At 43.7% G+C, this 26,145-nt stretch overlaps 1 protein-coding gene across 3 annotated transcripts in view; it reads left to right on the top strand.

Annotated features, from left to right (window-relative positions):
* The first annotated feature begins 5,892 nt into the window (after window positions 1-5,892).
* The window catches only part of cica (capicua transcriptional repressor a), a 42,963-nt gene continuing 22,710 nt past the window's right edge, over window positions 5,893-26,145 (top strand). For 2 of the 3 annotated variants that reach the window (XM_073482867.1, XM_073482868.1), the window contains exons 1-5: window positions 5,893-6,026; window positions 11,181-14,887; window positions 16,256-16,532; window positions 23,397-23,528; window positions 25,734-25,887. In XM_073482867.1, the coding sequence (XP_073338968.1) occupies window positions 11,384-14,887; window positions 16,256-16,532; window positions 23,397-23,528; window positions 25,734-25,887 (4,067 nt within the window). In that variant the 5' untranslated portion in view covers window positions 5,893-6,026; window positions 11,181-11,383. Of the gene's footprint in view, window positions 6,027-10,125; window positions 10,813-11,180; window positions 14,888-16,255; window positions 16,533-23,396; window positions 23,529-24,504; window positions 24,586-25,733; window positions 25,888-26,145 lie in introns of those variants that run through there. The other variant, XM_073482866.1, reaches the window with a different exon arrangement.

Here is a 26,145-nt window from a genome sequence, read left to right on the forward strand (position 1 = left end):
ATAAAAAAGCTGATGATTATTTCAGGGATTCTGATTATGCTCTAATTTGAAAATATATCTGTACTTTGGTTATAGAAGCCAATTATTAGTCTGTGAAGGTGACAAATATGCGTGATTCAAATATATCAGTTGTACTTTAAAGATTTCGAACAGCACAATGAAAGTATCACTCAACCCAAAAAAGGAGGAAAATCTAAGATGACCTGATCATAGGTTAGTGCCTTTTAATCACAGGGGAAACAGCGCCATCTACTGCGCAATAGACGTGACTCAGATATTGCAGGAGTGAATAAAACTCAGCATCCCACCATGTCTTTCAGCTTTTTCCCTTTCCTGTCTGTGTGTAACTGATTCACATCTTCACCAAGAAGTAGTTAAGTTCACCTCTCATTACCAATATTGACAACTGGGGATGTTACAGGATTACAGGTTTTAAATCAGTTTTTAAAATGTATTTATTAAACCTTTATTTAACCAGGAAAAGGTCTCACTGAGATTAGAAATGTGTTTTTCAGGAGCGTCTTGGCCGAGGCAGTCAGCAGCGCAGTTTCATGTTTTAGACATAAAACAAACATAAAACAATTAAAATGAAGACAGATAACAAACTGCTAAGACAGAGACTGTCAAACCTTTTATCAGCATTCAAAACATCTACAGCCAGATGTCCTTTCTTCAAAGTCGTTTAGAATCACTTTAAATGCATCCAGTGAGACCAGCGCCGGAAGATTCAGGCGATATTGGAGCTGATGTTAAGCAGAGGGAGCAGCGTACTTAAATACCCTTTTGCCACGTTCAGTACAGACTTTTAGGGACAGTTGACAGAAATAGGTCCTTGGAGCGAAGGCCGTAACTTCCAGTACTTTTTTGGAAGACATTGTCCTGTAGGTGGGATGGAAGCGTTCAAGAATAGCCTTGAAAATGAAAAAAAACGCCTACGAATTGAGTTTACGAGTGGACAAGGCAGACAGTCCAACCCGAGCATACAAGCGTAAGAGCAACGGTGAGTAGGGACTTTAAAATGTGTGATGATCGGTGTATGGCACCTTTCTTACAGGTTCATGTTAGTCCAAGTCCTTTTTTACATGTGACTGACAAGCTGTTAAAAACAGAACAAATATAAATAGTAAACCGGTTTCAGATTAATGCACACAATCTATTTTTCAGTCAAGTCATGTTTGAAGAGGATTACTGTTGAATTGTGCAAACAATGGCAGCAGTCGCTCATGTTAGAGAAATACAGAGAAAATTAAAAAAATTAAGTCAACTTTAAAATGCCAGCATCCATACTAAAACTGCCCCATTTCTCAGTTTGCTGTTGGGCTTAATTTGTTTAACCTTCATGACAACATTTAACCCAAAGTGAGGAGCAAAGAAAATTCCCTTTTGTCTCTATTACTTAGAAATCTATTACTGAGAAAATATCGTTGCGTTTGGCTGCAGAAGGCATCAAACACACACGCCGTACACTACCTGCTCAGCACAAAACAGCCCACAGACACAGCAAGCTACTAGCTGGAGGACAAAGTCGAGCATTTAGCAGCTGAAGAGCCAGATATTTCCCTCGGGAGTCGTTAGAGACCAAAAACAGACTTTCAGTCACTTAGTGGGCGCAGACACTCCTCCAGATGTGTATAAGTGTTGTCTTTTACTGGTTTTAAAGGCTGCATGTAATTTTCTGAACTTACCAGACTGTTCTACTTTTACCTTTACCCACTTAGTCATGATTATTAATCAAAAATCTCATGGTGTTAGTATTTTGTGAAAGGACTAATAGTCATCCCTACAATATGGACGCAATATCGATATCGAGGTATTTAGTAAAAAATATTGTGATATTTAATTTGTTGCCCAGTCCAGGCATTTATAAACTGCTTTCGAGATATATATCTGTATCACGATATATACTTAAAATATCACACTATTATTTTAAGTCTGTATTGTTCAGCCCTGCTCTTACATGACTTAAGAATCTGAGTATGTCTTCCACCACTGCTCAACGGTCCTGGAGCTCTTGAACATATCGCTCCATCCTTATCAGTAGGTAGAACACAGGTGTCATCTACACTGAGGATGTTGGAGACATCTGAAAAACAATTGTGCAACCACAAATGTTAACTAACAAATAAAGATTGAATGCTTTGCTCTCATCCATACCTGCAATTGACCTGACCACATATGATCTCCCCATTACATTGCCTTCATTTTCATGTATTGAAGGCTGTTTAAAATGTTTTTGTAGCTTTTATATCCACGTCACTTTTAACACAAAGTGACACTCTTGAGGTTGAGTTTGCTCAGTTGCAATAAAACTGCAGATGTTCCAATTTACGATGATTCATGAGCAGCTTTAAGGCCTTGATTTGAAAGTTCAGCTTGACAGTTCGCTGATGACCTTGGAAACAGCAGTTGACAACAGGTGACGCGGTCCAATTACTCACGTCAACTACAACCCCGATCCCCAAAAACACTGGGACACTGAGTGAATCCCCTTTGACATATGCTCAATTGAAAACAGTGCAAAGACAATTTATTATTTACCTCATCAAATTAATGTGGTCTAAATCTCTACTTATTCTGAATTTGATGCCAGCAACAAAGAAAACAAAAGTGTGATCATTCCACAGGTAAACAGGTTCATTGGTAACAGGTGATAGTATCATGATTGGGTATGAAACGGGTTCAGGGTCGACTGATATGGCTTTATTCAGGCCGATACCGATAATTAGAAATCAAGGAGACTGGAAACCAATATTTGGGATCGATATTCATTTGCAGTTAAAAAAAAAAAAGGACGGATGGATGGATTAAAGTACAATTTACTCAAGTACTGTTCTGAAGTACAATTTTCAGGGGCTTTACTATTTTCTACTACTTCATACTTCCTCCCCACTGCATTTATTTGATGCATTTAGTTAATGCCAATCAGATATTGTTGTAGGCGGGACATTGTGTGAGAGGATGTTGCATCAGAGTCAAAGTAGCACATTTTAAATTAGTTTATTTTATCAGCAATCTGACAGAAAAATCACAGATGCCAATAAACCTAAAAAGGGCATCCTCGAAAGGCTCAGTCGCTCACAGGCAAGGACGGGCGAGGTCCACCACTTTGTGAAACACACGATTGGCCAAAGGATATTACCACATGGGCTCAGAAACACTGTGAGACCGTTGATGTAAACAACAAGTTAATTAACGATGTATGCAGCGTCCCAACTTTTTTTGGAAGCTGGGTTTGTATTTGAATTAAAATACCAGAAAGATATTTTAAATTGTTTTATTATTATTAATTACGCAGGCGGTTGAGTGACTGCACACTCATCTCAGGTTTCATCACTCACAGCAGGTGCAGGCTGTTAAATCTACTGTGCATCTACTCAACCTCAAAGTGTTGGAAGAGTAGAGTTGGACTCATCTGGTCCATCGCTCCCTCTCCAATTGTTCTTTTTTTAACACACACACACACACTTGAATGAGAGAGTGTTGGAGTGTTGGGTCAGGTACAGTGCAGGGTCCCTGGAGCTGTTTAGCAGTTAAGTGGCCGTAATGCATTTAGTGTAAAGTGACTGGGATTGGGGGGCTTAGCCGCAGCTCTCCGCCTCATTCTTAGAAAGTGCTCAGAGGTGCTAATACCAGCCGGATTTATAGCACTCATTCACAAACGGCTCGACTTCTGCAGCAAAGAGTCAATCCGTGTCTACCTCTCTGTTTCCCTCCCTCCTCGTGTCTGTCTCTTTGTCGCTCTCTCAGAGCAACAACCTGTCTGTCATCATCTTCTTCACTGTCTGTGTCACTTCTGCCTTTCACCACTAAAGTCTCCTTTGCAGTTTCATTTCCAGTCTCACTCTGAAGCTTCTCTGAGACTTAAAATCCCTCTCTCTCTTTCTAACGTCGCTCGACGGCGCCTTACGAAACCAGCCACCCCTCAAAGTTGTGTGCTCGCAGCACTCGCCCTACATTTCTGAACACACACTCCTCTATGGTGAATGAGCGAGTCAGTTAGAGAGACAGAGACTGCAGTGCTTCACTATCAGGGGTGTGGGAGATGTCTGGAGATCCCACTCGCTCTGCTCTTACATGTGTGTCTGTGCGCGTCATTTTCACACATTTATGAGTCACAAGTTGTGCATGTTACAGCCATGAAATGTGTACAGTAAATGCACAAATGCTGAACGTGTCTGTGTGTGTGTGTGTTTGCGTATGTGTCGCCTGTGCAAACCAAATATTGATAATAAGTCTTAACTGTACTTTGTATGTGCAACAGTGCATGACTGTATGTTTGCATGCTCAGAGAGGCTGCACATTATACACAAAAGTGTGTGTTTGCTTGCACAGGGCTAGGCGCAGTGTGTGTGTGTGTGTGTGTGTGTGTGTGTGTGTGTGTGTGTGTGTGCGCTCCAGTACACGTACAGCTTATGTAACACCCAGGCATGTTCTAACTCCGCGGTGCTATGTGTGTGTAGGTGCTTGCTTGTATGCGTACGCCCAGTTGTGTGTGACTGTGGTAAGTGTACCCGCTCGCCTGTGCGCATATGCGTGTGTGTGTGTGTGTGTGTGTGTGTGTGCCAGCAGACTGCAATGCCGCAACCAGCCATCTCTGTATCATCATTGACCAAACTCGCCATCTGTGCCTGTAAGCTATAGAAACAGCACGTTGCACTGCTACAGCAATTCACACACCATTAGTGTCTTATGAAATCGCAGCGGGACACCACAGTGTTGCTTGTGCGTGAGTGTGTGTGTGTGTGTTTGTGTGTTGCACAGTCAGGTATATGTGTGTACGTGTGTTTGTGTGCGTGCACTCATGCATGTTTAACTGTATTTTTTTCAGCCTGTTTGCATGCTGTATTCTTCAGTGTATTACAGCCTGTACCTGCTCGTAAACATGCACGTACACACACAGTGCTTGTGTGTGTGTGTGCGTGCGTGCACAGAGGCCCACAGTGTATATGGGTCACTCTCTTAGGAACCATAATCCCATGTTTGGACCAACTTACTCACTGGGGTTTCACTCTTCCTGTTTGGCCAAGCTGATGGCAACAAGCATAATGACCTCACCACAGCACTCGGTCATTGGCCTGCAGACCCCGGGCCTCTCAGCCAATCGCACGTTGCTCTGGTGACGTACAGCCTCCTGCGGGTGTCCTGATTGGCTGTGGGGGCGGGACTAAGGCATGCTGGGCTGACGGAGCTCCTCTGATTAGCTGGGAGGGGGAGAGAGAGAGTTTGTGAGAGGGATGGAGGGAGAGAAAGCCTAAGAATTTGGGAGTTGGTGTTCTCTGTGCTCCCTGTGAAACTACACTTAACCTGTGGCTCACATGGATCAGAGTGGAGACACTGCACATGGGAATACATCTCACACAGATGGTTATAATCTCAGGCTCGTCAAGGCTGCTTTGTATGCAGCGAGTTAAAGTTATAACACTAGACATATTGATCTGCATCAAAACCGGATGACATGTCAGTGTTTGCTGGAAAAGGTCAGACAAGCACAGACGCCTTTTCCTCTGTGTCTTCGCCTCGTCACTGTCACTGCTTGTAGACGAATGAAGAAGGGATGGGCAGAAGACAGAGACAAGAGAGAAAGATTTCTCTGCTGTCCTGCGTGCCTGTATAAGTCACAGACAGGCCCACAGAGGAGCCCCATTGGCCGCCGCAGCCTCGCTCTCCCAACAGCTGTTCTGTGTTTTCCCACACTGCGATTGGCCGCGCCGGCCCGTCCGTCAAATTTACTTCGACGCGCGGCTCCGCCCCCGCTCCCGTTCCGCGCCATCCCATTGGCTACTGTACCCGTTCGTGCTCGGCGATTGGCCGCACGGGATGGTTGTCAAGGCTTTGGGGCTTCATTCACCATTTTGCGACTGTAGTGTAGAATGTACAGGGGCAGTAGTTTTTCCTCCTTTTAAGTTGCTTTGCCGGAGAAACATGAACGCCCGCTGACTTGGCAGCTGCGGACGCCCGGCCACCCTGCCCCTGTTTCACCCGGCGGACTCAAACCACACACCGGGGGTAACTCTTTAACAGCCCTGGTGAGTATAAGCTGCCCACAAATCTTTCTCCTGCAGCACTGCAGTGGGGCTTGTTGTGCTTTTTTTTTTTTTTTTTTGCCGAGCTGCTAACGTTGTTCGTGTTTACTGTGGCCACAAACAGTGTTAGCAGTTGAAGCTGATCAGCATTTTTTTTTTTTCTTTCTCTCCCCCCTCCGATATCACGGGTGGCCGACGGGAGAGGAGCAGCAGAGGGCGGATTGGGTGTCTTGTGTAGAGAAAAAGGGAGCGGTGCGGTTTAGACATAGTGAGCTCGAAACTTTTCCACTAGAAATAAATTCAACGCCATAACTGCCGCTGGACTTCCGAGAACAACTGTTATTTATTTTTTTTTTCTCCTCCTCTTGTTCGTGCGTTGTGTGAAAACTCCTCGCCTGTCATTCCTCCTCCTCCTCTCTCCTACATTGACATATTTTTCTTCCTCTTTTTCATGAATCAACGTGGCTGTTTTAATTAAATGTGTGCTGTGTGTTTTTTTTTTTAGTAGTAGTCGGGGCCCTCTCTTCTTGGGACTAGTTTTGTGACACTTTCTCTGATGCAAATGACGACGAGGGTCAGTACAAAGTTACCCCGGCGGCTTTAGCTTCGTCCCCACACGACTGTCACTCTCGGATGGGGCCAAACAACCCGACTTTGTCCGCTGTTTGTCGCTGTAGTTGTGTGTGTGTGTGTTGTACTGTGGTGACTGGATTGGCAAAGTTAACGCGTTTTCATCTGCTCGGGACATTTCACACTGTCATGCAGCACACTGAACACAACGTATTACGTGGTATTACGGGTCAATACGACCGATAAAGCGGCTATTTCCCGGTGACAGTGAGTAGAGGATTTTCCAAGCGGCCTTGTGTGTGTAGTTGAGGCCTGGTCGCTGCACGCCACGGCCTGCTGTGTTGTGGAGTAAAACTGGTAGTAATCGCGTTACTACGAGGGCTTGACACATACACGGTACTATCCAGCTAAACCAGAGGTGACGACATCAGCTCCTGTAGTTTGCATTTTGTGCTTTGGGCCTCGTCTAGATAAAGTTAACAGCTGTTATCTACTCTGGAATATGATTATGTCAGTATATTTATACACCCTGGCCTGTGTCGTTTGTAGGGCACTGTAGTAATCCTTTTAAAGAGGTGCTCTGCTAATGACAAAACTTTCAAACACCAATGCACTTCGGCGTGGGGTCAAAAATATACCTTTAAAGACTGATTTAGCAACAACTGAAAAGGTCCAAGTTCACCACTAGGCTCTGTATGCACGAGTGATGGTGGATTATAGTGAATGTATGGAAATGTAGGCAACATATGTGGAGATCATCAGGAGGTTTATAGGTTTATAGTATCAACGCCAAATTAAAGATGCTGTATGTAAAAAAATTGGGGGTAATTACATGTATTAATCGCTTTTTTATTGGTCAAATGTGAGCAGATTGTGACGTGACATGTAAATAGATATCTTCCCCGTCTCTCTCGATTGCCTAAACGAGCCTGTGGACGATTTCCTTAAGTTGTCTATTGTTGCTGGACTGTGGATTTCTTTGTGAAGGACTCGGGTCGGATTTTCCACGACAGTCCAAAGGATGTGACTTCATGCACGTTCTTGAGTTCCTCATCTCAGTTTGTTTCAACATTAGTTTAGATATTGAGTCGCTAACATAAACTAATGACTGGCTGCCAGCAAAATACAGAAGTGTGAAGTTAGTTTTAATGCATTTGAGGAGAATTATCTATTATTTTTGTTTTGCAAATTTGCACGCCGCCTTCCCAACATCACAAGACTGATATCAGTCCATCAGTGCATAGCACAGAGAGAAGGTGTGTTAGTGTCTTGTACATGCAGAGACTCTGCAGCCATCTGCCTGGATATTCTTATATTCTCACTTCGGTGCTGCTCGGGACGCTTTAGCAACCCAAAATGTGGCTATTTGACGTACTAGAAATGAGACTCAACAATCAACTATCTTTGTGGTGCGTTTAGGAACAGCTGGGACAAATCCTACCGATTCTACCTTTAACTTTAATAGTCTTTGAATCATTAATTTCATCATTAATATGACGTGGGCCTCAGTTAGCTTTGTACTGAAATGCTCGGTAGAAATGTCCCTCAGAGGGAGACTTTTTACTTTGATACTTTGAGTACATTTCAGAGCCTGTTCTTTATTACTTTGACTTGAGAAAGGAAGTTGAATCAGGGTCTTTTTTTTTTTACACGTCTTACAAGTTTCTGTACTTCGTTGGATTTTACTTAAAGACGCAATATGTAAGAATTTTAGGTGAAAACTTAAAAATAAAAATAAATTAAAAAGGAAAATTAATACAATTAAATTAAATCATCAACAATGAGAAAAATGCTTCTGACATTATGCCGTCTATGTTCTGCATTGTAAAGTTGTTAGCATGCTAACCCATTTTGTTCTAAAGCTACTGTACTAGTAGTGTAAACACCAACAATCCCCCATTTGTCAATCTCCCACTTTGGACTGCTAGCTGCACAGCTAACTGAGCCAACTAGCTAATACCAGCTACAGTTAACAATTTCTCCAGTGACACGCTGCCCTTCATTTGTTATGAGTATGAATTCAACAGGTGGTCAATTCTTACATATTGCACCTTTAAAGCTGCTGTAAACATTGTTGACGTTTTAACTTCCTGGTCATTTTGCAGTTAGCAACCCCCTCCCTCCTCTCTACATCACCACACTTGCATGACTCCTTTTTTTTTCCTGAGGCAGCCCTCTTTACCTCTGTCTTTTCTTCAAGTGTTTTTCATCTCTTGGTCTGTTTGGTAGTATAAGCTGTCACCGGGAGTGCTGGAATTCATAGCTTTCCCTGTTCTGTAATTGCCGGTGTATACCAGAACAGGACACAGGATGCTCTACAACAATCAAACAGGGATTACTGTTGGAATATAGAGCTGTTTATCACTTATTTTAATAAGAAAGCCACGACCTAAACCCAAACAATCATATAGCTAAAATAAATTATGCGCCCTGAAAAGCAGGAGTTGATGTATTTGTCACCTCACATGACTTGTTTCACCTCGATATTGCTTGAAGTCATGTTAAGATTAGATTCAACTTTCTTGGTATTGCGCAGAGTACATGCACTGTGAGCACAGAGGCAACAAATGCTCTGTATTCATGTCAACCTATAAAAAAGGGCTTAAAGCTGTTCTGCAAATAAAATATGATTGATCTTGTAGCCCTGGACTTCATGTATACCTGAGACACTTGGCCTCCTATAGCTCCCATATGGTCTTCCTCGCTCCATATTTCACAGAGGGTAGTGTGAGTTGCGTCAGTTTGTCTTTAAGCTGTTATCATTAGGCCCATGACTCTGACACCAGCTGTTGTACACAGTGCACTACTGAGTAAACACACGTAGCATACCTCTATCGTGACCAAGTAAGGCTGGCTGCCAAATTATTTTATGGTGGCTGCTCTACGGCTGTCTGTCCTAAATAGGGATTTACATAGAGCACAGTGATGGCAGGGAGCTCTCCGGCTCTCTGTGCGCACTATCAACTATCATCACATAGATGTTTGCTGTGTGTGTGTGGCCTTGAGACAGGCGGCACTCATCTCTGAAAATGGATTTCTCTCTAGCCGATATGATGTGGCAGATATTAAAAGGACCTGAATGAATGCAAGCCTTCACAGACAAACAGGAAGGCTGCAAAAGGGAAAAGAAGATACAGGCAGACAGAGAGAAAGAGACTGGTGGGAGGATGGATGTAGAAATAGGGACAGACAGACAGGCAGACATGTAAGTTAACAGACAGTCAAACATTCGCTGACAAGTAGACATGCCTACTGAAGGATGATAGACATCAATCTAGAACATTTTGACAGTAAATATCACAGTTGGAGTGAGAAATTTCCAAACGACGACAGAGCATATAGGGGGTGTTTGGCTCTTCCTCTTATACACTTGTTGTTAACATCTCTCTGGCACTCGTAGCTGCGTGGAGACTCTTGTATTGGAAGAAATGAGGCAGAGCGCACAGCAGCGAGGACCTGAGGCAAGTCCCGCGCGTAACAGCCACACAGCAAACAAACCAGTTAAATGACAACAGTTCCTGGCTCAACAAGTCAGCAAAATCAATCTGTTTTACTTTCTAAATGGAGCCAGAACTGTGAATGAATCCGGTGTGGAATAGGAGATATTCTGAATGACTCTGCCATGGCTAAGAGCGATACTGAATGACTCTGGTGTGGAATAACAATTATTCGGAACAAGTCTGCTTTTCTGGATGCCTGCAGCACAAAATTAGGATTGAGACTAAGTGGAAGGAGAGGAAAGAAAGAGAGAGATGAGAGGTAGAAATCAATATCAGAGAGAGAAGAGAGAATGGAGGCAGGGGATAAGAATGAAAGTGTAATAGTAGCAAAGAGAGAGAGGGAGGAATAAAGTAACGGGAAGTTAGGTAATGGTCTTCCACAGGAAATGGAGTTTGTAGGGGCGGATTGACTCGGCTTTGAAATACATAGATAAAGGTCGACAGAGAGAGAGAGAGAGGGAGTGAGAGAGAGAGAGAGAAAGGGAGGGTTTCAGTATGCGAGCGAAGAAGGAATTCCCCCGCCTCTACTGCCCGGCCAAGAAGTAGTGTGCGTGTGAGAGGAGTGTGTGTGAGAGTGCATGCAGAAAGGCTTGTCCGGGCAAATTGCAAAGTGCTTCTCACTATTTCCATACTGTGTTGTAAGTCGAAATTGTGTTTACCCGACAATACGGCCTCCTGTTTTCAATATGTACCTGGTATGGATGCAGGCCTTGTGTAATGTGAGTAGAACCTGTTACGTAATGAATTAATGTGTAATGAATTGTAGATGAGTCATATTCATTACTACTCTCATACGATTGTGCATCTTTTAGCAGCGAATACATTTCTTAAAATTAATGTTTAACCGTTTATGACTCTTATTTTGTATTATTCCTGTGATCAGAAATCCCTCTTTGCTGTGCTTTTATTTTGAATTACTTTGATGTCTCTTCAGTGTTTTCATAGATGTTTGATTTTGATTCAGTCAGTCACTTTTCCTCTCAAAGCCATGCAGTTAGTCGCTATCTTGCGTAGTGAATAGGCTTTGTGCATGTCTGAATGTGTTTGCCACATGAGTAACCCACACTCCCTGTTCCCTTTCTTTCAGATTCTCTGGAATAAGGTGGGCAAGTGCTGAAGTCGCGCAACGAAGACAAGACAGGATGAGAGAGAGAGGCCCCGGCAGAGGAGGAAAATAGAGAGGGAAGAAGAAAAAAAAAAGAGGCAGAGCAAGAGAGGAACGCCAAAGAGAATCTCTGGGATAAATAAATAAAAAGATTTGTTTGGAGAAAAGGCAAGCTAGATGAAAAGATGAAGCCGATAAAAAAGCAGGGCCGGCGCTCTCCTCCCTCCACCCGGGCCAAAGGGGGGAAGCGCCGTGGAGCGGGGGATGCCCCAGAAGGAGGGGAGAAGAGAGACTCAGATGAGAACAGAGACAGAAGCAGATCCCCACAAAACCGAACACCCTCCTCATCTTATTCATCTAATTCACACTCAGAGTCCTCCCAGGCGGACCCAATCAGAGCACGGGACACCTCAGAGGGGGAGGGGCTTCACAGAGAAGGGCTGTCAGAGGCGACAGTGTCACTTGTGATGGATTCTGGGAAAGTGTTGACATCCTCGGATGATAGATCAGGGAGGTCAGCTGTGAGCAGCCACAGTGACAGCGGTGGTAGCAGTTGTAGTAATAGCAGTACACCAAGCGCCAACAACAGCCCGAACCCCGCCTCCAGCCGAAAAACAGCCACCTTCAAGGCCCGCGTTCCCAAGAAGAAATACACCTCCGAACACTGCTCGTCATCCATCACTGGTAACCATAGCAACCCTTCCACCAGCACGCCTCCTCCTCTTCCTCTCAGTGGTGGGGTCATCAACCACGGGTCAACGGGTTCAGGAAGTGACATCTGTGTCTCGCACCCTGATGGCAACAGTCAGAGTCGGAGCCTGATGGACGACTTCCAAAGCAGGACGACTGGCAGGGAGGGGCCTCAGGATGGCTCCCCAGGACCCCCTATCCTGACTCTGGGAGGGGACAGGGAAAGGCCTGGAAGAGTTGAAGGGTTGAGAGATGCAGAGCGAGTGTCGCCCAGCCCCCTGCCCCGCTGCTCCTCAACAGACACTGCCAGCGAGCACTCAGCTGACCTGGAGGTAGTCAGCGACACACACCCCCTCACACAGATGTCTACACATGCACCACCCAGTCTCTCTGATGCGCTGTCTGATGCCCTGGCCAAAGGGCTGAAGAATCAGCGAGTTCTTGCCCGCCAGCTCAGGAGAAGAATTGATGAGGAGGGAGGCGGCGAAAGGAGGGATGAAGGGATGAGTTCAGACTTGGTGTTTCGGGCTGGAGTGGTCCGTAAAGTCAGCGGTGAATTTGGAAGCCTGGAGGTGCAACTGAACGGGGAGAAGACACTGTGGCGTTATCCGTATCGACATGACAGCCCCCCAGGGGTGGTGGACATTATCCTGGATGCCCCGCCGCCTGGTGTCCATCAAATACCTATTGGCACCCGAGTCTGTGTACCATTTGGTAATGAGGAGGGCAGCGAGGGCCAGTGGCAGTGGTACAGAGAAGGTGTGGTGAACCAGGTGGACACACACCCTGCTGTGGCCAACCGCTACCGAGTCCTGCTGTCTGAGGAAAGATCTCACTCTATGGGCGAGGAAGAGAATGGCAGAGGGGCAGCTGGTCCCACTCAGGCAGTGTGGGTCTCCCGACAAACACTCCGGCTTCTGGTGCCACCATGGGACCTGGATCTGCCGTCTGGAGGAGGACGAGATGGAGATGAGGGGCTCAGAGATAAGGAAAGGGAACGGGAGGACAGGGAGGAGATTGACGTGGAGCAGGAGGTTTGTCGTTTGAGCCGGGGGATGACACCTGGCGTGGGGTCAGTGTTGGGGAGAGGAATCCCCTACCCAGGCATGGTCCCTGTTTCCTCCACATCAGGCCACATTACTTCCCCAGTAACCCCAGCATCAGTCCTCAGCATCGCTCCAGGCCGAGAATGGGAAATTGAGAAAGACTTGGAGAGGGAGAGGGACCTCCAGAGAAAACAGGATAGAGAGAGGGAAAGAGAGCGAGAAAGGGAGAACAGTGTAAAGCAGCATCAACAGCAGCAGCACCACCCATACATGCCACTCACCCCCGAAGAAGACATGGAGGTGTCCCACTTTAATATGGTCCCAGTGGGGGCAATCATACCTGGGGCCAAACCAATGGCAGTTCCCCAACACCGCCACATTGTCTCTAAGCCCCCACCTGGCTACCTCAATCCCCACCTGTCTGTGGTGCGGGGCATCGGGATCCCCCCTGCACACCTGGCCTTGAACCCCCACCCCCCTCCTTCACCTGTCCTGTTAGGCCTTGACCCAGCAACCGCAGCAGCTGCAGCAGCTGGTGCTGTCATCACCACCTCCCAGCTCCCTCCACTCCCTCCCATCTCCTCTTCCACCGCATCCTCCTCCAGATTAGAGAAGGCCTCAGGAGGAGGTTCTTCCAGTGGAGCAGGTGGTGGTGGATCCGGATCAGGTTCGACTTCCTCCTCCTCCTCACGTTCCCGCACCCCACTGACAGCTGCCCAGCAAAAGTACAAGAAGGGAGATGTGGTCTGTACGCCAACAGGCATACGTAAGAAGTTCAATGGGAAGCAGTGGAGGAGGCTGTGCTCCAGAGAGGGCTGCTCTAAAGAGTCCCAGCGCCGAGGATACTGCTCCAGACACCTCTCAATGAGGACCAAGGAGATGGAAGCCAGTGGAGGCGGACGGGAACGGGGTGGAGCCAGCAGCACAGGAACCCTGACGCCATCGGATCTGCGACTGGGCGGTGGGAGAGCCAGTTCAGACTTTGACTGGGATGAGACGTCACGGGAAAGCAGCGAGGCCAGCAGCCGTGGAGGAGACTCCCGTCCCCGCTTGGTCCTTCCCTCTCTGCTCCCCCAGGACCTCTCTCGTTTCGACTTTGACGAGTGTGAAGCAGCGACCATGCTGGTCTCCCTGGGGGGCTCCCGCTCAGGCACGCCCTCATTTTCCCCTATCTCCAATCAGTCGCCATTCTCCCCTACCCCATCACCCTCACCCTCCCCACTCTTTGGCTTTCGCCCTGCCAATTTCAGCCCCATCACTGCTCCCGCCTCACTTACTCCACGCCGCCATCGCCAGCTTAGTGGAACTAAGATGGGCACGCCAGGTGTTGAGAGAGAGCGCCACCTGTCGGGTATTGTGCCCACTTTTCAGACCAACCTCACCTTCACAGTACCCATGAGCCCCAGCAAGAGGAAGCTCGACAGCCACCCGCCTCCTCCGCTGCCTGTAGTCCAAGACTGCCAGACCAAACCTGAGCAACAGCAGCTGGTGGGCTTAGGGGGAGGGATGGTGGGAGACACACTCCTGGGCCACAACCCAGCTGCATTCAGAGTCCTCTCCCCTCAGAGTCAGCCCACAACACCCTCCTCACTTTCCTTCCCCCGGCCACGTAGCGCCACCAGCAGACCACCATCCTCTGCTGCCTCCACGCCTCCACCCATGCTGGTCTCTCCCACTCCTCCCTCCCCGCTGCCCCAGGAACCCTCCCCGCGCAGAATCGTGCCCCTCCGCGATTCTCCAGTCATTGTCCGTAACCCAGATGTCCCCCTGGCCAAGTTCTCTGATGGTCCATTAGGAAGGAGAGAGAGGAGCCGGTCCAGAGAGCACAGCCAGCCCCAACATGCAGCTCCGCCAGGCCTGCAGGTCCCTGTCCCCATCAACGGGGCCACCACCAACGGTGCAGTTCTCCTGCGCAACCCCACATCCACACTTGTTCTGGTTACCTCCAGCTCGGTAAGAAAGTGTTGTTTCTGTGCTATATGATCATGTACAGTTTGGATGTAATTTTATATTGTGATCGCAATATTGTATCATAGTTGTCTCAATATCACAATGGTACGACAAAGAAATATCTTTATTAGCTGATGGTATATATCAGAATTTCATCCAATCAAACTAAATGTAGTTCATTGTCCTATGCAGTCATACATAGTACAATATATAGTGGAATTCAATGTCTGCATTGCATCTTAAGCACTGGGGGCAGTGGGCAGCAGTTACTCTGTAAAACCCAGGGACCAACACCAGTTCTAAGTCAAGGGCACTGACAGGAGAATTAGTGGGTGGCTTTTCTTAGCCTTTGGCCCTGAGAAATGTCCATTCAATCCACTGAATAGTATATCAGATTTTTAGTGAAAAGAATACTTGCTAAAAAATCCTAAAAAGGCTTTTTGTTGGTGCAGGCTGACCTTGCAGAAGTGTCCATCTACACTGATTCAGAATGCTGTTTTGATATTACAATGTGTGCAAAGAGGGGTCGACTGATATGGCTTTTCAGGGCTGATGCTGATACCAATTATTAGAAATCGAGGGGACCGATAACCGATATTTGGATATAAGTCTAATTCTAAGTTACTTTGCTTGAGTATTTCCTTTTTCTGTTACTGTATACTCACTCTCCACTACATATATTAATATATCAATTCTAGTTACTAGTTACTTTACAGATTAATATTATTTAGTGTTTATATTCGACTGTATATTATTTTCTATTCATAGTGAAGTGTTACCAATCAGAAATTGTTGTGGGTGTGACATTGTGTGAGAGGATGTTGTATCAGAGCCAAAGTAGCACATTTTTAAAATAGTTTATTTTATCTGCTATCTGACAGAAAAAAAAAACCTGATACTGATAATCGGAAAAATGCTGAATATCGGCCCTGGTAATGGGCCAGGCCAAAATGCTTTTTTCTACCAAGTCCTAACCGTGAATGACCCTAAAGTTGGCCCTCAAAAGTTTGTTGCTTGCTCCAAGGATTTACAGCACTTATAATGTAGTTGAATGGAGACCCAGAGTCATGGCAGAAAATGTATCAGCATGATCTTAGAAACCTTTGAAACCACTGCTGCACTTAAGGTAAAAGCGTGACCTCGAAGTGGTGTGATTAGCTATCTTGTGAAGAAGAGCGTTTGGAACTTCGAACAGTGCAGAAGTGGATTATGCTGCAGGTGTAGATTGAGTAGCTGCTATCTTTTAAGTATTTAAATCTGCAAAGACAGATTATAGGTATTATATTAAACAAGAATGTACATCTACGGTATTATTGCTACGAGTCAGTTTGCTGCAAATACTAAAAATATCTTTTTGGTGTCTCCTCCCAGTCCCTGGCTCCAGCCACAGCGGGCCACACTGCCCTGTCCAGCCCCTCCGGCCCCGGATCGATGCCCACTTCATCGGGCTCCATCCTCTCCTCCTCTGGCTCTGGAGGCAGGGAGAGGGAGAGGAAACCCGAGGGACACCAGGACGCCTCCGGAGGGGCGCTGCCACAGCCAGTAGCCTGTCACCCGACGCCAACTGCCCTGCTGCCGCTCATACTGCCAGCTGAGTCGCCTCACCCTGCTCCACGCAAGCAAATCATCATGGGACGGCCAGGGACTGGTAAGGAAGGACTGGGAGAGGGACTCTGGCTTTGTTGGCGTCAGATACAAAGTCATACTGCTGTACTGTAAAATAGGAAGGGCAGGCTGAAGCTTATGTACTCTCGCCTCGTACTTCTCGCTTTCATTATCTCTCTAGGGTTACAGGAGTGTCATCAGAGTGCTATGGCTATGACTCATGTACACTTTACTATTGTTTGCTTGCAGAGTAAGAAAGTAGCATCGCATAAGTTGCATATTTAGGGAACTTTGGCCTTTTTTAGGAGCGTTTTTATTTATTTATTAATATTCAGTAGGCGGGTATGTGGCAAATGAAAGAAATGAAAAGAAAAGGTTCTGATGCTTTGAGCTGCAAGCTGCATACTTTGTTGTTGTACAAGGGAAGCTGTTTTTTGCCAGCAGCACGCCACAAACAATTGCTTTATCAATAGCATTTTAAAACATTTATTTTTGACTTTAGCTTCAGTCCATTTGAGGTCTGGTGTGTAGATTTCAATGTTCAGGAGAGTGTGATACATATAGTATGTTTATTTTCCTCTTGGTCATCATTACCTTCTTAAATCATACCATCAACTAACTCTCTAAGATACAGGATATGTTGTTAATGTCAGAAGGAGCACAGTGTTGTTTTAGGGAGAATAAAAAGGGGTGATGTAATGCTTATAAGCACCCTCTCTCCTTCTTTCCTGTACCCTCTTCCGTATGTGTTTGGACAAAAATCAGTTGTTAAAATATTTTCTCAGCTTTGTGTGCACGCTGTTGGATATAAGAAAATTGCCCACTGAGAAATAGATGTGTTTGGGTTAATCATATACTGTATGCTTGTTTCCATGCCAACGTTGCAATATTACAGCCAAAACTCAGAAATGTTACTTTGAATATATGAATAAGGCAGACCGTTTCCATTTGAAATGCACAATTTCTCATTTTGTGTCATTTCAACACGACACCCTCTAAATCTGAAAACTGAAAGTGTAATAAATGTACAGGAATTTGTGTTAGTGCAGAGAGATATTGGCAATTTATAGGTTGTTCAGTTTCACAGCTCATACTGACAAAATGTAGTATATTAGTCATACACATTCAGGAAACCTGGCATGGTTGCAGCTACAGAAGGTTTCTTTTAAACCATCAATATTGTCAGAAGTTGCAGATTTATATTGTGAGGATTTTTGAGTTCTACATTTGAATATTTCATAACCTCTTTCTGATTGAATTATAATTTATTCTTGGTTCAAGCAGTAAAGATGACTGGAGAGTGAAACCTTTTTCCTCTGAGGCGTTAAGATCAGAAAGATTTGATATATCAGTCCCTCAGGCAGCCTCCCAGACCTGCTGCTCATTGTGTGTAATTTGTGACTCAGTGTGTGTAGTGTTGAGTATGCATGCAAAGGGGGTGTCACACATGTGTGTGTGTGTTAGAGAGAGATAAGGGGTGTTTCACAGAAACTTTAAAAGGATATTGACATGTCTAGACATGCAAGACTTGAGAGCGGGAGTATAGAGAGCAACAAGGACGTTCACAACTCCTCCACCCCCCACACACACTCTCACACACTCCTCTCAGTGTTCCAGACAATCAACAATCTCAGACAGGGCATCAAGGGCAGGTCCAGCGTGATGTGAATGTGTTTCATCACTCTCAGCAGAAAAAGGAGTAATTGTATTGCCGGCGTGTTGTCATGGATACACTGTTTCCACTGGTAGAATTAGCGCAGTAAAGCGTTGAGGCCTGAGCTGATTACCGGAGCGCGCTTTTATTTCTCTCTCCCTCTCACATCCCTCGCACTGCTGCTAACAGCCACCTGCCTCTGTAGCGTAACGTTTCCTCTGCCATACATTTTTAAAAACACCTAGAGCCACAGCGGGCGCAGAAACAAACACAGGCAGAAGGCAGCGGAGGCCCCACGGCTGAGATCTCTCCTATATATAGCCCAGCTCAAGTGCAGCTGCATTAGCATCACAAGTTTCATTACTGCTCTCTTTGAGTACATCTGCAGCCTTCAGTGAAGAAGAAGCGATTAGGTCCCTTCTTGTTACACAAGCTCAGGAGCTGTATTATTGATTTTGCACCCACAGTGGTAGTAATGTGTAGACGTAGGCCAGGTGGAAATCTACAGTCGAGTAGCCTAATTTTCTCACATTAAAGAAGCTGTTCGCCCCATCAGGTGTGTTTCTTTATCACTGCTGCTTCTCACCAGTCTTCACTGTCAGCACTTAAACCAATAGAGACAGATGGATATCCGAGCAGTGTTCCTGTCTGCTATTTTTCACAACTCACCACTACGCTTCCCTAGAATATTCATGCCTCGAGACTTCAGGGTGTCAGCAGGTCCATTAAAAGTTTGAAGAATCTCAAGTCTCAAGATTTCTTTAGCACCTTAAGGATAAGGCTGGTGTTATTCTATACTTTTCTCTCCGTCAACTGATCTCATGAAAAAGTACTAAACCAGCAATGTGTTAGTCCATCTTTGGCACTCAGCTTCTCACCTATTTGTTCCTTCTGAAGTACAGTTTTAAGAAAGCTTAATAATTTCCTCAAAGTTTTCAGAAACGTTACTCAAACAGGAGTAAATAGTGTGTTTGTTGGGGGCTATTTTCAGCTATGGATTAATACACATTGGGTGTTCTTGTGGGTAATTAAAGGAGTTGGATCATGTTTGTTGGATTAACTTAAACTAAATTACAGTGCTTCTGTTTATTGCAAGTAAGGACAATGCCACCCAGTCCAACAGTGTGGCCTGTTGATGTGTTTGTTATAGTTTTTGGAGAGTGTAGCTCTATGGCACGGAGTGATAGGGTAAATCAGGCTTTGTCTTAACAGGTCTGTGATCAGTTCATTGTAAGCTTTTTTGTCTTTATGTGGGAGTTGATAATGAGAAAATATAGAACAATACCGGCTTTATTCTCTTTAAAAGTTAAGAAATTGCCTCTACTTCGAAAGGTGTGAATCTTCACTGGCCGCACAATTCGCTTCACTATGATTACGATTATGATTCACCTGTTAATGATTTGAATGCAGAGATTCTTGATGCATCTTGTATCACATCCTCAATTTTCTATATAACTGCTAGAGCCTGACGGACACCTGATTTTTGGGTCTGATACTGATTTCAGGAGTAAAAAGTTTGACTGATATACACACATTTTTTTGTAACGATCCCTCAAATGTGGTTACGAAGGCAGAATATTAATGTCTGAAATGACATCAGTATATGGAGTAAACATCACAGGAAATTTCAATTACCCCAAGCATCTTTTTCTGCATTATAATCTCCTATAAAAAGTTTTCATATCGGCGCATATAGAACAACATAATATGCTAATACCGATATATCTGTGATAGTCCAGTGCCAGCTGATAATTTATGCTCACTGACATAACAATCAGGCCCCAATTAGTATAAAAGGCTGCTTTTTCATCAATAAATACAGGCAGTCCCAAAAATCTGAAAACTATTTCATTTAAGTCCTTTCAAAAATCAGACTACAACTGTCTACAAGTAAAAAACTGAATACATAATATGATAGTCACTGTCAGTGTTTGTGTTCCTCATCTCAGTACATAAACATTCAAAAAGAAGACTTAAATCCTTCTGCAGTGCATTACAACTGTGCTGTGATCTTCAAACATATCATTTTCACACAAGAGCTTGAAGACAGGAAACATCCTGAATGTGGCAAACATCACAAACACCTTTCTCAGAGTTTTGTTTGCAGACATAATCTCAGGGTGAAAGAAGCTGATGTGATTCCTCAGATTTGTTTTTTTTAAGCATTTAAGTATTTAGTTGTTGTCAGGCAGATTTTACACACGGACAGCGTACTTCTTGTCCAAAATGTCGCCAGATGTTCGTTTTCAAAATACTAGGAGACTAAAGACAAAATACTATAGTATAGTCTTTTTTTTAAGACAGCAACACTGTGACTTTGTAACTTAATTGTCAAGCTGAGGCTGGAAAATCATAATCAACAATAGTTGGCTATTATTGTGTGTAGGCCGAAAAACTCCCGATTACCGCCTCTACCTTCTACAGGCTTATCTTTACTGATTTAGTTTGAAAACATTGAACTGTTACACAGTGGTATTACAGAGAGTTGGAAAGTAAGGCAGATCAACTGGTAATGATGTGTACTTACACCACAACTGTGGGAGGAAACAGTGACGAATGTTGATTTTGCACCTCCACTGGGTGACATTATGACTCTCACGGTTACAATAATACGTGAGAGGGTTATTACAGTGTTGACCATACAAACATTTCCTGTTGTACTTGAAGTGTATCAGAACTATAATACAATCTGTTGGAAAGACTCTGTTAAGCATAGTTTCTTTATTTTCATTATTTATGTGGTCCGTGGTCAGTTCAAGAGGGAATTGAAATGTGTGAAACAAGTATTAAATTTGCTTTAAACCTTCAGCCTAATAACCTGCAATTAACTACTAAGTGGCCTCACAGAATATTCAAAACTTTGAAGTCGGTTTTTGTTTCTAATAGTCTGGTATACCCTCCTCAGAGCAGTTAGGTTTAATGAGAACGGAGACACTCTTTTAAACAAGGCACCTGGGTCCAGTGACTGAAGTCGACTGGTATCCACATAGCTGATCAGAGCCAGACTGAGAAATCGTCCAATATTAGTTTCTTGTGTTTGTACGTATGTATCTGTGTAGGTAAAGATAAACAATTACTATCATTTTCAAGTTTTTTACAGTATGTCATGAGAATTATTTGTGCTCTTCCTCGCCTTAAGAAAGCAGCTTCTGGCGTGTAAAACATTTGAATAAGCCTCACTTCCTCAGCTGAACTTCTTTATGCAAACAGCAGCACAAACTGCCAGTAAGTAGTAAGGTCAGAGCACAGCGATAATAGTCATGTGACACCGCAATCAGTATTCAAAAGAGAACTTCTCGATCCAACAGCACATCCAGGACATATTTACAGTTTCTCTGTCATCTAGCTCAGCAGTATCTGGATCTCCATTTTAGATGAGCCATGGCCGGGGAATGGTTGGCTATAAATAGGCCATGTTAATACTTTATTCTAAAATTATTAATGGAAACGGAAACTGGACATTGGAGTGCTGCAGTGGAGTTCATTGCCAGTTTATTTCCACCAGGCTAGACTTTCTATGTGGGATACCGCAGTCAGAGGTTGAAACTGTTTAAACCTCAATCTGTTAAAATCTTTATTATATAAATGTACCGACACTTAGAATAAATGCTGTTTAATAAGACCATGAACTATTCCACTGAGCCCAAAGCAGAAATATCTAAAAATGCTGTAGTGATGGAATTAGTAGTAATAGTTGTAGTTGTTGCAGCACTTGTGGTGTTTATTGGAGTTTTAGTAGTCGCACTGATAGTAGTTATAGTATTAGTATTAGCAGTAGTAGTCATGGTCGTAGTCATAGCGGTTGTATTTTTAGCAGTAGTAGAGCTTCCTGTGATGATATGAACATACTGTGTCATCTGCTTTTGAAATGAATCATCTGTAAATGTATTGTTTTACACATTGTTGCTGTCCTGTGGAAACCATGCATGTCCAGCTAAGAAAACATGCTCTGTGACTATGTTTTTTTTCAGGTAACCCAACAGGTTTTTAAATTATTTATGCTGCTTAAGAAGTAGGAGTATATTCCAAACATTTATTCCTTCAGTTTAAGAGCATACAAATCATTGCGTCACCACTTCCTCCTACTGTACAAAAATGAAGCCAAAATATCCCAGATAGGAACGCTGCCATCTGTGCAATAGATATCGAGCAGTGGAGCTGCAGTATGGAGGTCCCGCCCATACACCTGTCCACACAGCTGTCAATCATGATGACAAACACCCTTATACAGCATTAAATAACTAATGCAACAAAACTTTCGAACTGACTTGTCTGGCCAAGGCTGAAAAGTCAACAATTATCATTAGTTGGCTTTTATTTTGTGTAAGTTAGCATGTCAACTTTTGATAATTGGTATCAAACAAAAAGTGCAGCTGAGGATGATGGGAATATTCTGCAGATAATTAGACATAAACCTAATTATAGGTCAAACTGAAATTTGGCCTGATGATGAACCTATATAAAAAGTTAGGGGATCATTAAAGTCATTCTCCACTAAATGTAATTGCTATCAAACAAATAGTTGTTGAGATAAATCAATCTAGACTTTTGATCCAAGGAGCAAAATCATTAAATTTGGAGATGCATGGCTTTTATTTGAGAGCAACTAGGCAAAGAGTTTTGTCTGATCTAATGTAAAAGTGTTTCTCAGTTTATTATCAGTTTAATTTGCATGGAAGAAATACTTAAAACAAAATAGTACATTAATATTGTAATATTTCTTGTAACCTTCTGACCCATCTCTTAACAGTAGTAACAGAGTAGATTACATATTAAACATGTAGTCTGTGTTCTTCTTTTGGCCTGGAACGGTTCCTGCTGCAGAGACAGTTGAGTTCAGAGTCTGAAGCTGGGCAGCACTGTGGCAGCAGTCTAGACAGAGTAGTCTGGAGTCTGGAATCTCTGTGGATAAAATAACAGGTTCCCTCATCACATCACACACCACATGACCCCTCAACTCTCATTATCCTGAGGGATGGTCTGTGTGTGTGTGTTGGAGACAGGGGCAGAGTAGGTGACTGAATACACAACTCCATTCATGGTCTTCAGTCTGTGGCAGTTTCTGTGAAAGTGTAGTTTTTAGTAGCGCTTTAGCTCATCGCTGGCTGACGATCACGTCGGACTTCACATGCTGCCAAAGGGCAGAGCGCTACCTTCTGTCTACAGACCACGATACTGAGAGGAATAAACATGATGACATTTCACTTTTTCTCTCTCCCTCTCTCTCTTCTCTCTCCCTTCGTGTTCCCACAGTTTGGACCAACGTGGAGCCGCGGTCGGTGCCAGTGTTCCCTTGGCATTCGCTCGTCCCTTTCCTGGAGCCCAGCCAATCAGGAGCGGCTGCCCAGCCTGCTGATGGCCAACAGCTTGTCAATCAGAGCAAAGGTAGAACATGACCCCACTACTTTTCTCTGGACATGACATCATGACTTTTCACCCCAGAGACCGACACAGATGACTAATTTCACCGCTTGTACCTAAAAATATAGAACTATATTTTATAGTCGAGTATTTCCCACAGTGTAATAATCATAACAGGAAATACTGTGTATGGCTGTGTTTCTCGAGTACAGACTGCCAAAACACTCCAGTACACAGCCAGTACAAATGTTGGTTGGACATACCAGCAGCCAAGTCAGTGTTTCCCAAAACAGTTGCGACTGAACTGCAAATCAGCACAGTTGGTGTTCACACCGATATAGTTCCAATAACATTGTTGATAACACTATTTATTGACTGGAGAGCTAAAATTTATTCAGAGACTAATTTTGACTGGTGGGGACAGTCAGTAATCCAAATGCATTTCCTTTCCCACAGAGCTTGAAGCAGCTTTATTTTAGGCTCTAAGTTATCTTTCTTTATCTTTCTTTTTCATCTGTTTGAAGGCCGCAGCTATTGATTAACCGTCAAATGTCAGCAAATAGCGGATAAAATCTCTCAGAACCCGTAAAATGCTTGTTTTGTCTGATCAGCGATATAAAAAACAAAGATACTCAATTTGCTGCAAAATGTGACAAAGAAAACCATCACATCTTAGAGACCAGAAACACTGAATTGTTGACATCTTTGCTTGTTAAATGACTGAAAATATTTGCCATCTAATTTTCTGTCAGTTGACTAATATCTTAATTGACTAATTAGGGATTGCACAATGTGGATTTTTTTCATCTGATAACTACCGGCTTCAGCTACCGATTAGATAACTGATAATTTCACACGTTTGTATTTTTAAAAAAACAGTCCAAAACCTGTAGTTTATGCACACCCGAGGGCCAGAAAGTCTAAAATGGATGACTTAATATTCCCTAGCTGTAATAACATTAGATGTATTAAAACTAATAAACTTTTTCCCTCCTCTCAGAACCCTTGCGGATGAATTGTGTGCTGCCGTTCTTCTTCTTCTCCTTCTTCTTTGTGCTAACTGGTGGATCACAAAGTAAAGGTGCATTCTGACACCTACTATATTGGAGTGTGTAGATGGCGTACTTGTTAAGTCCATGAAAGCACTATAATTTCACTGATACCGATAAATAGCTGATAAACTAGATTTCCTGATAAATTATCGGCCAGAGATGCATCATGTATCCTTATGACTAATCATTTAATCTGTAGATTGACAGTTTGCTGTTTTAGGATGTATGATCATAAAATATAAAACTAACTTTATATCGGAGGATTTGTTTTAAGAAGTCACCACATGTATACAGTCTTCTAAGCATTTTTCATTCAAGATAAAAGCTACAAAAACACTATATAGTTATAAAAAGTGCTGTAAAAAATACTCAGAAGTCATACTTGAGTAAAAGCAAAGATATGTTAAATTAACCCATATGAATAATACTTAAGTATAAAAGTAATTTTCTGGCAATAAATGTACTTAAAGCATCAAGAGTACAAGTAAAAGTATGATACTGTACACTGTGGGCCGACAAATTATTTGCCTGGCTGAACATTGGATCTTGATATTCAGCATTTTACTGATTACTGATATCAGTGTTTTTATTATCTAATTGCTGATTAAATAAATTAATTAAAAAATGAGCTTCTTTGGCTCTGATGCAGGATGTAATCTGCAAAGTAACTGGCAACTAAAATGATTAATTAACTGTAGTGGAAAGAGTACAACATTTGCTTCAAATGTTTTGAAGTGGAAGTATAAAATAGCTGAAGATGAAGATACTATAGGTATCTCAAAATTGTATTTAGGTGCAGTATTTGAGTAAATGTACTTACTTACATTCCAACACTGGTTATAATGGCTCTAAAATAATAAAAGTTAGTCTCTATGAACTCAGTAAAAGTGATTTCACCAGAATACCACATTAATATACAGATGAAGTCACTAAACCCTTGAGGTAATATCTCGTTTTGTATCTGAATAGTCTTCAACTCTATATGAAGTGTTCCTCTTACTACTGTAGCAGATTATAACATAGATGTAGTCGGAGCTCTTCACACCTCCCACACTCAGTTGGCCAGAATAGAGGAGCTATCCATCAACAGGCTGCAGCAGGGGAGGCCTGCGTTTACACATATGGCACTGTTAAATACTTCCATAAAGCTTTTCTCTAACTGGCTTTTATTTTTCAGAGCCTCGTTGTGGTGTGGCCCTGGTGAGCGACGGGCGAACCGGCCCTCCAGACCTCGAGAGGGGCTCGCCGTCACGCCCTCCCCCGACCAATGACAATCCTCCTACAGACAGGGGCGGGGCTGACAGCGAGACAGAGAGCGACACAGATGACCCGTGAGTATGAAGTGTATTTTGAGGTTTATTTTTCCAACTTCTTCCTGGTGTTATCAAGACCAGAGAGCTTGAAGAAGTATTTCACCGCTGCAAAGATGGGCCTTGGAGCACAGAGACACAAATATTTATGAAGTGAGTGCAACATGACCAGAAAAAACAGAGAATAAGGGCTGTGGTGTTCCCACTTTCTCAAAAGGTACCAGGACCAATAAACCAAGAAACACTCCCGCTGATGGGTGACGTACTGCGGGTTGGGCG

This window comes from Pagrus major, chromosome 16, assembly GCF_040436345.1.
Source record: "Pagrus major chromosome 16, Pma_NU_1.0".
Classification (NCBI taxonomy): domain Eukaryota; kingdom Metazoa; phylum Chordata; class Actinopteri; order Spariformes; family Sparidae; genus Pagrus; species Pagrus major.